Below are 14,337 nucleotides of genomic sequence, written 5' to 3'. Positions count from 1 at the left end.
GTACCTGCACCCCAAATGTTTTCAAGGCTGTACAAACACTTCTGTCTCCTCCTGGGTCAGGCTTAGCTTTAGCTGTGATTTGTTTTCCTTTAATTCACTTGCCATTCTGCCTCCCTCCAACCAGGGCTTTCCTCCTCAGCAAGGAGGTCTCCACCAATCATTGACACACCTGATAACCCAGTGACTCCTGTGATCAAACATTAAACTGCTGCCTTGCAGGGATTTGGGAACAGGCCTTGAACATCCCAGAAAGCTGAATCCAACCAGCCTCTTTCCCTGCTTCTGCTCAGAGTTTGGCCCACTCTGCTTGAGGAGCTAAATGAGCAAAAAATACAAGACTCTGGGTTGTTTCCCCAAGGAAAATGCCTGTCCTGGAGCTGCTCCCCCCAGTGCCATCAGTGCTGCCCTTGCCTGGTCCCTGCCTGCACATTCCAAGATATCCCAGCCCTCAATCCCACAGGTTACCCCAGACCCTCACAGTTTACTCCCCAAACAGCTTGTCCTGTCACACACTGTGTGACAGCAAATGCTGGGAATATTAAAAGCTGCTTCTCAGGGCATTAATAACTGCCATGGAAAATTTCTTTGGAATGACAGCATGGATGTGTTATCTTGACAGAGGCAATGAAGCATCCCTGGGCTCCTACAACACCAGGCTCCAGAAAAGGAGCTGGCAGGGAGGAGGAAGAATATCTCTTATCTGCAAATCCTAAGGATTTGCATCAGGCTGCTGATGCTGACTGTATCCAGGATTAATTCTACCAAGGAAAATGTTCCCCAAATTTGGCTGCTCACCTACCAACAAATCTTCAAGCAGAGTTTAAGATCTGTCCCTTGCACCACACTGCTCCCTGGGGCTAAAGGAGTGCTCCCCATTTGCCTGAAGGTTTGGATGGAACCAAAGCCAGAGGAAAATGGGATAAAAGCAGGGCAAGTTGGTAAAGTCTTGCCTGAACAGTCATACCTACTTATTTCCATGTAAATCCTACAGTTTTGAATTACAGGGAAGCAACTTGTGTCTGTCCATGTAGCAAATTATTAAACTGGAAAAAACAGTGGGTTGTGTGGAATCAGTATGGAAATGGCAAAGCTGGATGAGCCCCCAGCTAAAGCTGGGAATGCTGAGAAGGCAGCCAAAATAAGAAATAAAGCCACCAGTCTGGACAGGTGCCACTAAGGTGGTGGCTGGGATCAGTTTCCTTAATGGCCTTAATGAAAAGTAGGTTAATGACACACAGCAGGAGCAGCAGGGAAGGCAGGGACAGCAGAGAAGATGATCCCAAGGGACTGGAGTGACAGAGGAGCTCCTAACACAGCTCCACACTCTGGGACCAGGAATTTGGGAAGCATCACACTATCACCAGAATCCCCAAAATAACCCTGCAGCTCTGGAGAGGACATTTGAAAGCAGAAAGCTCAAAACAATGCCAAAATGTTATGGAGAAATGTTGCACTGAGGGCAAGACTAAAAGCCAAACTTCCCTGCTTTTTTTTTTCCAGGGAATAAAACCAGCCCAGACAAAAACCCCCAAAACCTGGGTGCACCCAAGAGTCACTGGTGTCCTCAAAAGGAGCAGAGCATTTTACAGGAGGAACCACAGTTAACTGGAACAGAAGGAAAGACTAAAACCTGCTATTAATAAGAAAGGCAAATTTAATAAACCCCCAGGTTTGCAGAGGTGCTGAGGGCACCACTCTGGAACCACACCTGCTTTGGCTGAGGGCTGTGGGGTGGCTGCTGGGTTAAATTTCTGGCATAAAACCCAGCTTTATTTGGTTGTAGGAGAACCCAAGGCTTTCAGGAATATTATTTAAGCCTATATGAATTCCCTTAATTCTCTTTTAATGATTCACATCTAAAAATAGGCAAAAGATTAAAGCCATTTCAATATTTTCATCTTTCACCTGCTATTACATTACCTGGAAGAGGTGTGTGTTGTGCTTGCAAATGCTTTCAAGACTTCCAGTCTCACAAGAAACCTTTAAAATCATAATCAAGGGCCTCTAATCTCCTGTGGAAAATGGACATGGAGCTAAGGAAGTGCTCCAGCACTGGATACATGGTCCCAAGTGCAGTCCCAGCTCAGTGAAGAGAAAAAAACAAGAAGAAACACAGGAAGTTCAGGTTTAAGAACCTGACAGCTCTCACAGAGCTTTTTACCAATTCAAACAAATCTCCAGGTCCATGGAAGAAGCCCAGCAGGATGGTTATGGAGCAGCTTCCATGACCAGTGTGCAGTGCTGAGGAACCTGTGATTACTGAAATTACAACTTACCTGCTCTCCAGGCAACACAAACATTTACCTTCCTCACAAAACAGGCAGCTCCTCAGGAGTATTTGAGTGAGCCCAGCAAGGAGAATTACCTGGGTGAGGTCTTGAGAATGGTCCATCTTTAGCTTGTGTCACCCCAAAACACAAGAAAACCAAAATACTGGCGACGATTCCTCTGGAAATAAAAACAGAACAGCCTGGTTTATTGCCTCATCCTCCTCCTGAGACTGCAAATCATGTTCTTTGATGTGAGAAACAACTGGCCCTTGTTTTTTAACTGCTAAATGTGTCCATCTTAAATGGATCCAGACATCATCCAGAAAAAAAAAACACAACCAAAAAAAGGCTGAGGATTACAGCAAGTCAAACACTTCCCCGTGCCTGGGAGCAGCTTTTATCCCCACTGCCTCACAAAGAAATGTAGGATTTAGCACTGAGACAGCTCTCACTGCTCCACTAGATGTCCATGGAATTTTAAAAGGAGCTGTCAGACTTGTCACCACTCCAAAACAGCTTCTTAACCAACTAAAGACAAGCAGGATCTTTCCAGACCACACCAGCACTGCTGCTACTTCAAGAGCTGGAGGCACAACACACAGCCTAAGGAGCATTAAGAGATTTTAAATAAAAATAAATTATCAGACCAGAAGCCCAAATATACCAAAGACCTATGACCCTGGGCATGTTCCTTTAGTTTTAATGGATTAAATGGCATAAAGCAATCCAAAAATGCTCTTCTTACTGCACCTCAAGTCCCACTGGATCCTGCCTGCTGTCTCATATCACCTGCTTAAGAGTTGGCTGAAAGGATGGACAACTGGGAAAGAGCTCATTCCATGTTTACAGAAAATGATGCAACTCCTGACTGCAAATAAATTGGCTCAGTCTGCAGAAGTCACACAAAATACCCAGTAATTTTGCTGCCAGAGAGAAAATGCTACAAACCAGAAGCAACAGGAGACTGTTTGTGCTTTAAACGTGTCAAAAAATATTTCAGAATAGAAGACTAAAGGATTTGCAAAAGCTATTTTGTAACATTCACCTCTGAGTATAAATGTTTGTGCTTCCTGAAAATAAAAATGGGGTTTAGTTAACAGATGTATCTCAGAAATTCTGCTTGCTTTAAACACTGGGAATCACACCAGAATTAGGTGCTGAATGGATCTGTGAATAGAGAATTCCATGGGGATTTCTAAAGATCTGGAGGGCAAAACTCTTTCAGCTGACCTCCAATAATGAGAATATTCTACATTTTGAGTTCCTGGCTGCATCTGGAAGCTCCAGTCCTGTGTGTTGTGACAACCCCATCCCAGCTCAGCCATGAACTGAGGGGTCCAGACCACTGCTCTGGGCCTGGGAGGGTTGTCTTCCCAAAGCTAGAATTCAAATCCTGGATCCAAATCACCACAGGAGCTTAGCTGTGCTCCTTCCTCTAAAATCCACTCTCAGCCCAAGAGCAGCTGTGCTGAAATATGCTGGGGATCCAGATATATTCATTTACTTCAAGTTCACCACAGGAAGTTTGGAAGCAAATCACAAATTTACATAAATAACCACACCAGCTCCACTTTATTTTTTTCCCCCTCAGTGGTAACTAAATGTTCCTTCTTATCATCATTAATCTACCTCCTTAGGAAGCTTCCAATGCCTAAGCAGCAGCCTGGCCTGAGGCAGGAATGCTCCAGCACCTGAGAGGGGTTCTCCTCTCCTCCCTCACCTGGCTGGACACAGCCAATGGATTTTCCTGAGCAGCAAATCAGAAAGGCACAAAATAGCAAAGTGTGCCCACAAAAATCATTTTAGCACTTAACCAAATTAAAAATAGAGAGCCTGGCAGCAGCTCCATCAGCACAAACAAACTCTTGTTTGTGCAGGGAGTCGATTCAGACACACAGGACAATGAGGAGCTGTGTATGGTCCTTTGTCCTGGGATTCAAGGAGCCAGCTCCCACTCCCTGTCCCTTCCCGGGCTGGATCCATGCTGGCACAGCTGGGACAACCCCCTCAGGCTACCACAAGCCCTGGAAGATGGCTCTGGCCTCCTGTTACCTCCATTTCCCTGTGGGTGCTCAGCCACTGCAGCAGCAGTTCAGCATGCAAACCCACATATCCCTGGATCAGTCCCCATGGAAATCTGGGTTTGCCAAGAGCTGTGTAAAAAAGCATCTCTGGAGAGACATTTCCCAGCTAGAAATTCAATGTACAACCCTGAAGCACACCAGTGTTTTTAAACCTGAATGTGTTTTTATGGGGAAAAAAAAAAACAAACCCAACTTTTTTTCCTCCAAGACACCCTGCTAAGCATTCCAAGTATTTGGGAGCTGTGGATTTCTTCCATGGTATGCAGAGGAGGTGCTCAGTGTTTATTTGGCTACACTCAGAGCTGGAGCTCAGAGCAGGCTGAACAGAGGAGAATGTCACAGCTGTCAGTCAGGATGAGTGATTCCAAGGCTGGAAGAACTGTGAAAACAAAGCTCTCAGGATCAGACAGGTTCACAGCACAAACTCTCCGTGTCTAACAAAGGAAATGTTCTACTGTTCTTACACCGGGGGCAGTTTGATCCCGTCTGTGACCCCAATGAACTCTTACTACATTTACATATGAAAGGTACCTGCAACCTTATTTTAAAAAACCCCAAACAATCCTCCTTGAATTGTTTCGTTGCCCTGCCCTGTTGCAGGTCCAGATGCAAACACCAATCTCAGGCACAGCGACCACACCCGTGAGCTCAGAGGCTCCTGCTCTCACTTGGGTCATGCCCATCACCTCTCCTGTGAGTGATTCCACGAATCCACCTCTCACCCTGCTCCTGCCAATGACTGGATGGAGCACTTTTACAGGATGATATAATCCTGGTTTTATAGGGGGGAAGGTGGGACAGCCCTATGACTCCATTCCGGGTAAAACAGAGCCAGCAAATTTGGCAAGTCCACCTCAATTTAGTGCTCTGAGCACCCACTGCAGCTCACAGAGGCACCTCAGCCAGGGCATGGAAACAAAGGAGGCTGGAGCCTTTGCAAGTGTGTATTTAGGCTTTGCACCTATCCCAGACACTGCTCCACTGTCAGTGTGCAGGAGGTGGAAATAAAACCCGGTGACAGCTCCAGACTCTGCTCCCTGGTGACAAAACCCCTCCTGGCCATTAAAGCACCAAGTGTTCCCGAGGAACAGCAGCACACAGGGACAGCCTCGTGCTGGATGGGGCTGGGAATCACATTACAACACAGCTCCATGCTACCACTGACAAAGGTCTCAGGGCAGGATTTTAAATTAAGCAAAAATACAAAACCTGTGATAATCCAGGCTATGGATACACTGGTGCACATTGTGCCCATCTCATCCTGCTCTGAAATGCCTCCTTTTGTTCAGAGATACACAAAACCTGGAATATTTGCAAGATCATGCCCAAGCCTCAGGATGCTGCTTGTCAAGGATTTTTGTGGCCAGACCTTGCAGAGCTGCAGGAGTGAACAAAGCCTGTTTGCTGCTCCTTCCCTGGCATGATGCTGTACATTGATTTTAACAACTTGGGCACTGGATAAGCAGACAACAACTCGGGTTTCCTGAGAGAAAGATCCACCTGCTGACTAATCTTCCCTGGGTTTGTTTTGATTAAGGCAGTTGAGGCTCTAAGCTCAATAATAAGATATTCCACTGAGTCACCTCAGCTCTGTATTACTCCCTAAGGATGCATCACCACTTCTCTTTCAGCTTTTCCCCTTCTCAATTCAGAGTGGCCATTCCAGGCCAAACCACCCCTCCAGCCTGGCCTCCCTCATTATGACTGGGAATAAAATGGCATTTGTTCTCACAGAAACCTTCCAGAACCTTTCCCAGGCTCCAGATACCTTCCAGCTTGACCCATGTCACCCCCATGTGTGAAATCTCAGCTCTCAGTGAGGCACAGTGTGAGTTCATCACTCCCAGGCATTGTGTAACTGCAGAACAACAGCCAAGATTATCTCAGGAAATACCCCAATTCCTGCATCTCCAGAACAATGGATGCTATATCCTGAGTCACTTCAGAAATGTACAAAAAGAGGAAAAAAAAAAAAACCTAAAACCTTCAAAAGTAAGAGGGAAACTTTTATTATATTTAAGAAATCAGATTGGTAGAAAACAATTATTTTCTTGCTTCTAGCAATGATGCTCTGCAGCATATTTTTAAAACACACTTAGCTTTTTAAAACACCACTTTCCTACCTCCTTTTTCTTCCCTATTGTATTTTAAAATGGGAGAAATTCAACCACATTGGATCAGTTTAAATTACAGTGTGAATTGACCACACATGTAAGATTCATTCTTATTTCCCCAGAGCTTCCCTCTGGGCTACAGGCTCTCACAGGAATTTTCAACAACAAACAAAGATTTGTTTTGAAATGTTGAGCAGAATTTTACAAAAAGCAGTTGAGCCAGAAAAATTTAGTCACAGCTCCCAGCACTTTGAAATGATGGTTATTTTAAGGAAAGGTTATTTTTAAGAAAAGGCTATTTTAAGAAACAGAGGCAGAACCCTTGCCAAAGAAACCCAGCCAGGAGGCTTTAGCAAGCTTTTTTGTGTTTTGCTTTAAATCACACCACAGAGCAGCCACAGGCCTGACAGTGATGCTAAACTGATTAGAAATTAAATTCAATGATCAGCATCAGAGAAGCTTACAGATTTATGGCTGGTTTTGTAACTTCCTAAGGGAACAGGCACTTCCACAAGGGAGTGCAGGGGTCACTGGAGGTCCCTTTTCCAAAAGACACCAGGGAATAGTCAGATATTCCTCAGATACTCACCTCTTTGTGTTGTAGGCTGTGTCCTGGGGAGTCTCTTCCAGCAGGGTTACGTAGCCCAGAGCACAGGTGAGGATGAACAGGACTGTCAGGGTATGAGCTCTCCTGAAATTCAGAACAGAGAAAAGCGACATTAAAAAGCAGGGAAACTCACATCTCCCCCTGCCACTGAAGCCTCAGGAGGCCAAATTCAGCCAGGAATCAGAAATATTGAGTTTTTCTGTACTGCAGAGCACAGAGAGCAGAGCTTACAGTGGCACTGCATGTGGTCACAGCAGCAGCCTGGAAAAAACCAGCACCCAGTGCAAACATCCGGATCTAAACAGCTCCAGGTGTCTCCCCAGGTTTGGCAGGTCCACACCTGACAGGGCTGCTCTATTTCACAGCCTACTAATCAAAATTGCAGCTGAGGGAACAGGTCCTTGAGAGCAACCAAAGGGAATTCATTCCAGACATGGGAATTGCACAAGAAAAAGTGTCATTAAAAAAAGTAAAACAACAACAACAAAAAAATCTCTAAGTTGCTCTTCAAAGACTGATGCCACCTCAAGATGTCAGATTCCCAGGGATATTCCTACAGTTTCAGTGCACTTGGCACAAGGGGTTTCTGTGGGAACAGTCAACAAAGCTGGGGGCTGTTCCATAGCAGTAAAATGTTCTCATCCATGGGAGCCCAGAGGTTTATACAGATTTTGGTGAAGCAGTCAGGGAGAAACTCTGCTGGCACAGGTTGTCCAGAAGCTGCCCTATCCCTGGAAGTGTCCAAGGTCAGGTTAGACTGGGCTTGGAGCAACCTGGGCCAGTGGAAGGTGTCCCTGCCCTTGGGACTGGATGAACTTTAAGGTCCCTTCCAACCCAAACCATTCCATGGATTCTGTGATCCTATGGAAAGAGAGCAAGCAGAGCATACCCAGCCAGATGACCCTACTGATCACCACACAGAGAATATTCTTTTCTCACTTCAAGTTGAAAATTCCTTTCCTAATGAGAAACTACTTATTGTTTTCACTGGAAAACTTCTCTGGCCCCACATAGAAAGCATTCTGTCCCATGTAAGGGCAAAGGACATACCATGACTTTTGGTTTAGAGGACAATATCCCATAACAGAAACTAATAAAACAAACCACATATAAAAAGGAAGCTTAGGGAGGAGAAAACCTGTAAAAGAAAGTGTCTGTATGTGACACATTTGGCTCCATTTCCATTTTCTTTATATCTTCTTTTGTAACAGCAGCTCACATCCCATCTCCAGGTCATGCCAAGGTTTCTATACTCAGGTTGCACGGTGTACAATAAACCTTGGAATTTCCAAACCATCCACTGACTCACCTTTAAACAACCCCACCTAAAACTGCTCTAAAAGTCAAATAAAGGGTGCTGCTGAATGAAAATTCCATCCTACTCCAAACCCCACACACTCCACAGCATCTCTGCAATCCCACTGAGAACACAACACAGTACCTCATAAGCAGACACAATCCTCTTCTGCCCCTGCCAGAACAGAGTTTGGCACTGAAGCTCTCCCTCCTCGAGCTCCAGGAGAAAAGCAGGAGGACCCACGGGTAATTCCAGAATTAGAGAGGAATCAGCATGCCAAAACCCAGGGAAAAACTTAGGAGCCACAAGCTCCTGCTGGGCAGCTGCATCTTCCCAGGTGCCAGGAAAGGTGATTCAGCCATCAGTGCTCACGTGGGGCCTGCCCTGGATCCTGCAGGAGCTGGAAAACTAAACCCCAGCCTCTCCCAGGAGGCAGGACTGCAGGCACGCTCCAATCACACCACACTCCTGGCTTGCTGCATTTCCACGTGGATATAATGAATGGATTCTAAAACCCAGCAGTATCTTGTACCTTGTCTTGTTGTTTGGTTTTGAAACTTATCACTGTATTGTTATATTGTTACACAGTTTTACATAATGTTGTAGAGCTATAGATACTATATATGACATATGTTGTATCATTGTTTATTTTTGAAGAGGCTACAAATCCAGGAATCCCCCTTTACCATTTCACCACCTGAACACCCTCAAGTCAGCTGCTTTTTCACTGCGTTCAGATCCCATCAATTGCCAAAAAAAATCAGTTACTGCAAGTCCTCCCTTGGACAAGCACCTTGAGAAACCCCTCTACCAGCACAAGGATGATTCAGCTGTGCTCCAGCCTGTGAGGATGCTGTAGGACAGTGAAGGGTCACTGTAGGGGAGCCCCATGCATCCCATTTCCCATCTAATTTTGGTGCCACAGGCACCAGCATGAAACCCAACCAGCTGCCTGAGAAACAAGAAGCTGCTCTCTCATCACTTCCCTTGTAGCTCAGCTTTCATCTCCAGATGCTGCCAGATTCTTTTCTAACAGGTTTTCAAGGTAAAGGTTCTTCCAGTGCAGTGTGAATTCCAAGAGCTGGGATGAAAGACTCTGGAGATGGGCTTGACTTCTGCCAGGGAGCTGTGAGCAGTGACACAGCAATGGGAGGTAACACAGCACCACAAATCCACTCCAGAGAGGGAAAAAAAGCCAGGAAATATTGATGCACACCTTGTCTTCCCACAGCTCAGGAGTTTAAAAATAAAATAAAATTCCACAAAAAGGAGCAATTCTCCTCAAGGAAGGGCTTGTCCAAGAGATTGGGATGAATTTAATGGCACAAGGGGACTGTTTTCATCTTAAATACACTTTAAAATAACACACCAGGGGAAGGCAAGCTAAGAACAACCCAGCAAGGTAAGCATGGCAGGAATTACGTGGAAAGGCTTATGTTCTCCTGGCCTGGAGCCTGAGAGGCTGAAGAGAGCTAAGCTGGGAATCTTCCCCTTAGAATTACACACAGGAGTTTGGGAAACATGCCCAAAGCAAAGTGGGTACAAACTGCAGCCAGATCTGGGAGATTTCACATCAAAAACTCTGTAAAGCAGTGCCTGATGTACCTGAGCACAATAATATCTAAGGCCAGGGAGAGAACTCACAACAAATCCCAAACTGTGAAAAAGCTGGAATATTAAGTGGCTTATTTTTCTGCCTTTCTGCACCACACATTTGGCTCTTTCCCCACTCGTGCCCTGGGAGATTGAAATGAAATAAATCAGGTCTGTTTTCACACAAGCCCTTACCCTGCTAATTCATACACCAACTGAGAGCAAATGAAGCTCTCCTGCATTGCAGATCACAAAAAAGTGGGTTTTTTCCTAGTTAATGGGATTAAGTTTGATCCCAACTTCTCCTTTTCATGCTAGGTCATTCTCCTGTCACATTGAGATGCTGCAGGTCTGTCAAGGAAATGACTACAGGCACTTTTATTTTCCAACTGAAGTCTATGACAGAAATGATGTAAGGAAATTGTTTAAACATATCATTTTTTGGGAGATTCTGGCAGATCCTTGGGTGAAAAGGAAAGAGTAACACCCAGGAGCAGGCGGCCCATGGCCTCATTCAATCTCCCACAAATTAAAATCAGTTTAAGAAGGGACCGCACCCTTGTTATCCACGGCTTGTTTGTCACCAGTGATGCAACAACTCCACTAAACACAATAACAATCACTGGAACACAATGCAAAGAATTTATTTATTAATATTTTGGTCAGCATCTTAAGTGGAACGAAATTCCAAAAGAGAACCAGTCCAGTTTGCCCCTTGGGTTAAAAAAGTTGCATTAATTGGGGCTGCTGGTGAAAGGATCTGTCAGCAAACCCAATTAGTACCACCAGTGACTTTCTCATGATTTAATTCTTTATTCCAAATAATGGCAAATTCATTAAACCATTCCTGAAAGAGATTTTTAAATGGATGTCAAAGCTCTGTACCCTCCATAAATCATCAGCTGGGAATTCTAAGAAAATATGGTAAATAGTTAAACAAACCCTTTCCTCCAAAAGCAGCAGAAAGTTTGTATAAAGACTAAGACATGAGAAAATACAACCAAATTTAATGCTAACTTAAAACCAACCACATTTGAAACAACAACTGTAATTAACAGGCAAACTGTTGGGGATAGACACAGGGTTTGGAAAACTTCAAATACAAATACCAACATCCCTGTTGGCTTTAAGCTCTGAGTTATGTATTAAAATCAGTTTAAACTCTCAGAGTTAATCAGACAGTCCCTATTCTTGGAGCAGTGGCCGGCACATCCCTGAAGTCACCCGACGCCGATTACATTTCCATCCAGGCTTGTGACACTCCAAAATAGCAACGTGCCTTTCCCTTGCCATCTCCTCAAAGGAGCCCAGGAACCTCCAGAGACCCAGAGCCACAGGTCAACAGCAAAGCTTTGCCACATCTGGGGTTTTCTTTCCAACTGGGAGGAAAGACTGAGTTCGCAAAGTTTCTGAAGTTTCCATCAGTTCTACAGAGCTTGCAAGTTCCACAAGTGCCCTATTTTGGATTGTTAAACCTATGGAAATGTGTGTCTCAGAGGTTAGATTAGGATAGTTCTACTGAGACAAGTGACGGGGAATTACAGGTAACACTCTTTGAGCACATTTTTCCCTTTTCTCCTTAAAACTTTGGGAATGTGTTCATTAAAAAAAAAAAAAAAGCAATATAGAGAACTGATATCCAGGTGGAGCATTGAACTCTGACAGGTTTTCTCTACAAAGATATTCGTTCTGCATTTCCAGCTTACTTGGCAGAACTATGCAACCCCTTCCTTTGAGGAAAGGGCACTGCCATTCCCAGAGCACAATTCCCAAGGCACAGGCCCTCTCATCCATGACCAGCTGGCCAACGTGGCTTAGTGGGATTGCATAAGGCCTGCATGTCCCTGCTCCCTGCCCTGCCCAGGGCATTCCCACAGGCTGGAAAAGCATGACAGGTGACCCTGGACTCTGGAGCAATGTTCCTTTTCTCCAGCACAGTGAATCCTGAGTGGGCATGGCATGGCCCCATTCAAGCAGGGAAAAATCCCGTGTTCAACTCCCAGCAAACTCAAGGAATGCTGCCTTGGAAGTGCCAGGGCCATCCCTGAGGAAAGAGCATGGAGAGCAGCTCCTGCCAACTTGTGGATATTCCATCTCTCTAATCTCTCTTCTGGCTAAATCCCCACCTCTTCCTCCAGATCACTCTTAGCAAATCCCGGGTATTTCAGAGATAAGAGCAATCTCCACAAGCAATGGGTAAGGAATGTTTTGGGTTCCAACTCCTTCTTTCCAACACCAGCTGGTTTGCCCACACATATCCTCATTTCCCAGGCCATCTGGGAAGAGTCACAACACTGAACAAACTGAGAGGAACATGCCAGCAGGGGCTGCCTCATCCTTAGCTGCAAATTCCACACTTCTTTTGCACAAAGAGGTGGAAATAATTTCTATGAACACTGCCATTAGGCTATAGAATCACTGCCATTCCCTCTTTTTTAGTTCTTTGCTTATTAATTTTAACATCCTGAGCTCCACAGATCTCTGCTGCCACACCATGACCTCGGGAATGAATATCACAACCACGTGCTGGCAACACGAGATGATTAGTGTGAGAGATAAAACATGTTAATAATCAAAAGGTGACATTAAAGCTAATGAAATCCAAATTACAGTAAGGCTTTGAAAAAGCAATTAACCCACAGAGTCACAATGTGGTGGTGAAAGTGCATCTGGTACCTCCCAACACCCTCAAATTGAGACTGGATGGACATTTTCCTGGAAAATCTTCTTTGGTTAAAGACAAGCCATGAAATACCTACAGAAATTTTAGGAGAACATCACACACAATATCCAACTAAATGACCCCAGAACAAGCAGGGATTTGTGAGAAAGCTCCTGTTGGAGGCACACACACAAGAACAATCCAAGGTGCTGGAAACAACAAGGAACATGTACCAGTGGCTTGCCAGGCAGGCTTGGCATTCCCAGCTCCCCACTGGGAAATTAGTTCAGGGATAAATGATACAGAAACCATCGATCTGCCTCAGAGAGCTTCCTCCTGCTCCCTTCCCTTGGCATTTCCTAACGGCAAAGGCAGCTGCCAGGAGCTGCCTGACTGAGCAGGTTCCCACAAGGGAGTATTTTCTAGTTCCAAGTAATTTATATGGAATAAGACCAGAGATATTAGCACAGAAGTGGTTTTTCAATGCTTCAAACAGATTTTAAAGAGCAGGAAGCCAGCTAGGAAGCTCCACCTTTCCCAAAGACCACATTTATAGCAGGAAAATCATCTCTGCTAACTAAACTACTGCTGGAATTTGTAGCCACGGATTCAAAATCCTCTCATTTTCCCAAAAGGAGTGAGCCATGAGAGTAACCTTATCCCTAACTCCTGAACTCCAAAAGGAAACTGCATTCTGTATTTTTCCAAAGTCAGAAGGCAGCCACTCTTAAAAATTTCCCTTTCCTGTGGCCACCTTCACAGCATAAGAAGAGACCCAAGAGTCACAGGAAAAAAATCATTCCTCTGGATTATCTTTATTCTTGGACAGAGTAGGAACTGAGTAATTGCCAAAGGATACCCTAAGATATGCAGGGCAAAAGTAACACAAGAAAAAAACTTGGGACTTTTCCAGATGTTTAAACTCCTTGTTGCCAGCACAAGCTACCAAGGAAAAGAAAATTGGATAAATAGGGAAGTTAAGAAACACACTTGTCCACGTTGCCCTCCTGGAAGGGATCACCTGACACAGAGAAGCTCCTGAGAGAGCAAGGCAGATCCAGATTTCCAAAGGAATGATCCACAAGGCCACACTAACTGCATTACAGGTTCATCCTGGGGTGACAGCCCTGTCACCACCACAAAACAGCAAAAATAGGTCATTTTAAGGCTTCACAAAACAGCTGACAAGAGCCAACTTAAGGAAGGAGTAGAAAGGAGAGCTTTACCCATTTTCCATTTAAAGGTTGGCACCGGGATCCCGCGATTTGTCCCCGAGGCCACGATGTCCCTCAGCTACACCCGCGCACGTCAGGGATCCCGCCGGGATCCAGCAGCATCCCAGTGCTCCTCTGCAGCTTGCAGTGGCAGGAATGTCACCTCCTCCATCGGGATCAACACCCTTCACTGCTGCCCCGACTGGCAGGGTGAGAGCCAAGTGCCCTCCCCTCCCACTCCTCCACACCGGGCTCCAGCCAAATCCCATCGCCCTCGGCTCGTGTTCCAAAGGCGTCTTCAGTGTCAGCTTGGCTTTCTCCACGGGAAGGGACGTGTGTTTAACAGACAGAAAAACACCTCTACCTGCACACACGCGTGCTGAGCTGGGGGGATTTATGGAACAATTCCTGCAAGGCTGGGATTTAGGAGCACTTTTCCAGGTATGAACACACCTCTTCCTGCAAGGACTGAATTTAACAAAAATCTGATTTTCTC

At 45.2% G+C, this 14,337-nt stretch overlaps 1 protein-coding gene across 2 annotated transcripts in view; it reads right to left on the bottom strand.

Moving 5' to 3' along the window:
* Positions 1-14,337, bottom strand: part of PTDSS2 (phosphatidylserine synthase 2) — a 29,502-nt gene that overhangs the window by 14,188 nt on the left and 977 nt on the right. Inside the window, exons 1-3 of one of the 2 annotated variants that reach the window (XM_079307946.1) lie at positions 13,854-14,023; positions 7,058-7,159; positions 2,366-2,448 (exon numbers count right to left, since the gene is read on the bottom strand). In XM_079307946.1, coding sequence (XP_079164072.1) covers positions 2,366-2,448; positions 7,058-7,159; positions 13,854-13,864 — 196 coding nt within the window. In that variant the 5' untranslated portion in view covers positions 13,865-14,023. Of the gene's footprint in view, positions 1-2,365; positions 2,449-7,057; positions 7,160-13,853; positions 14,024-14,337 lie in introns of those variants that run through there. The other variant, XM_079307945.1, reaches the window with a different exon arrangement.

This window comes from Erithacus rubecula (genome assembly GCF_903797595.1).
Source record: "Erithacus rubecula genome assembly, chromosome: 6".
NCBI lineage: Eukaryota > Metazoa > Chordata > Aves > Passeriformes > Muscicapidae > Erithacus > Erithacus rubecula.
The sequence above is the reverse complement of the archived record's forward strand: the minus strand, read 5'-3'. Positions and strand labels throughout refer to the sequence as shown.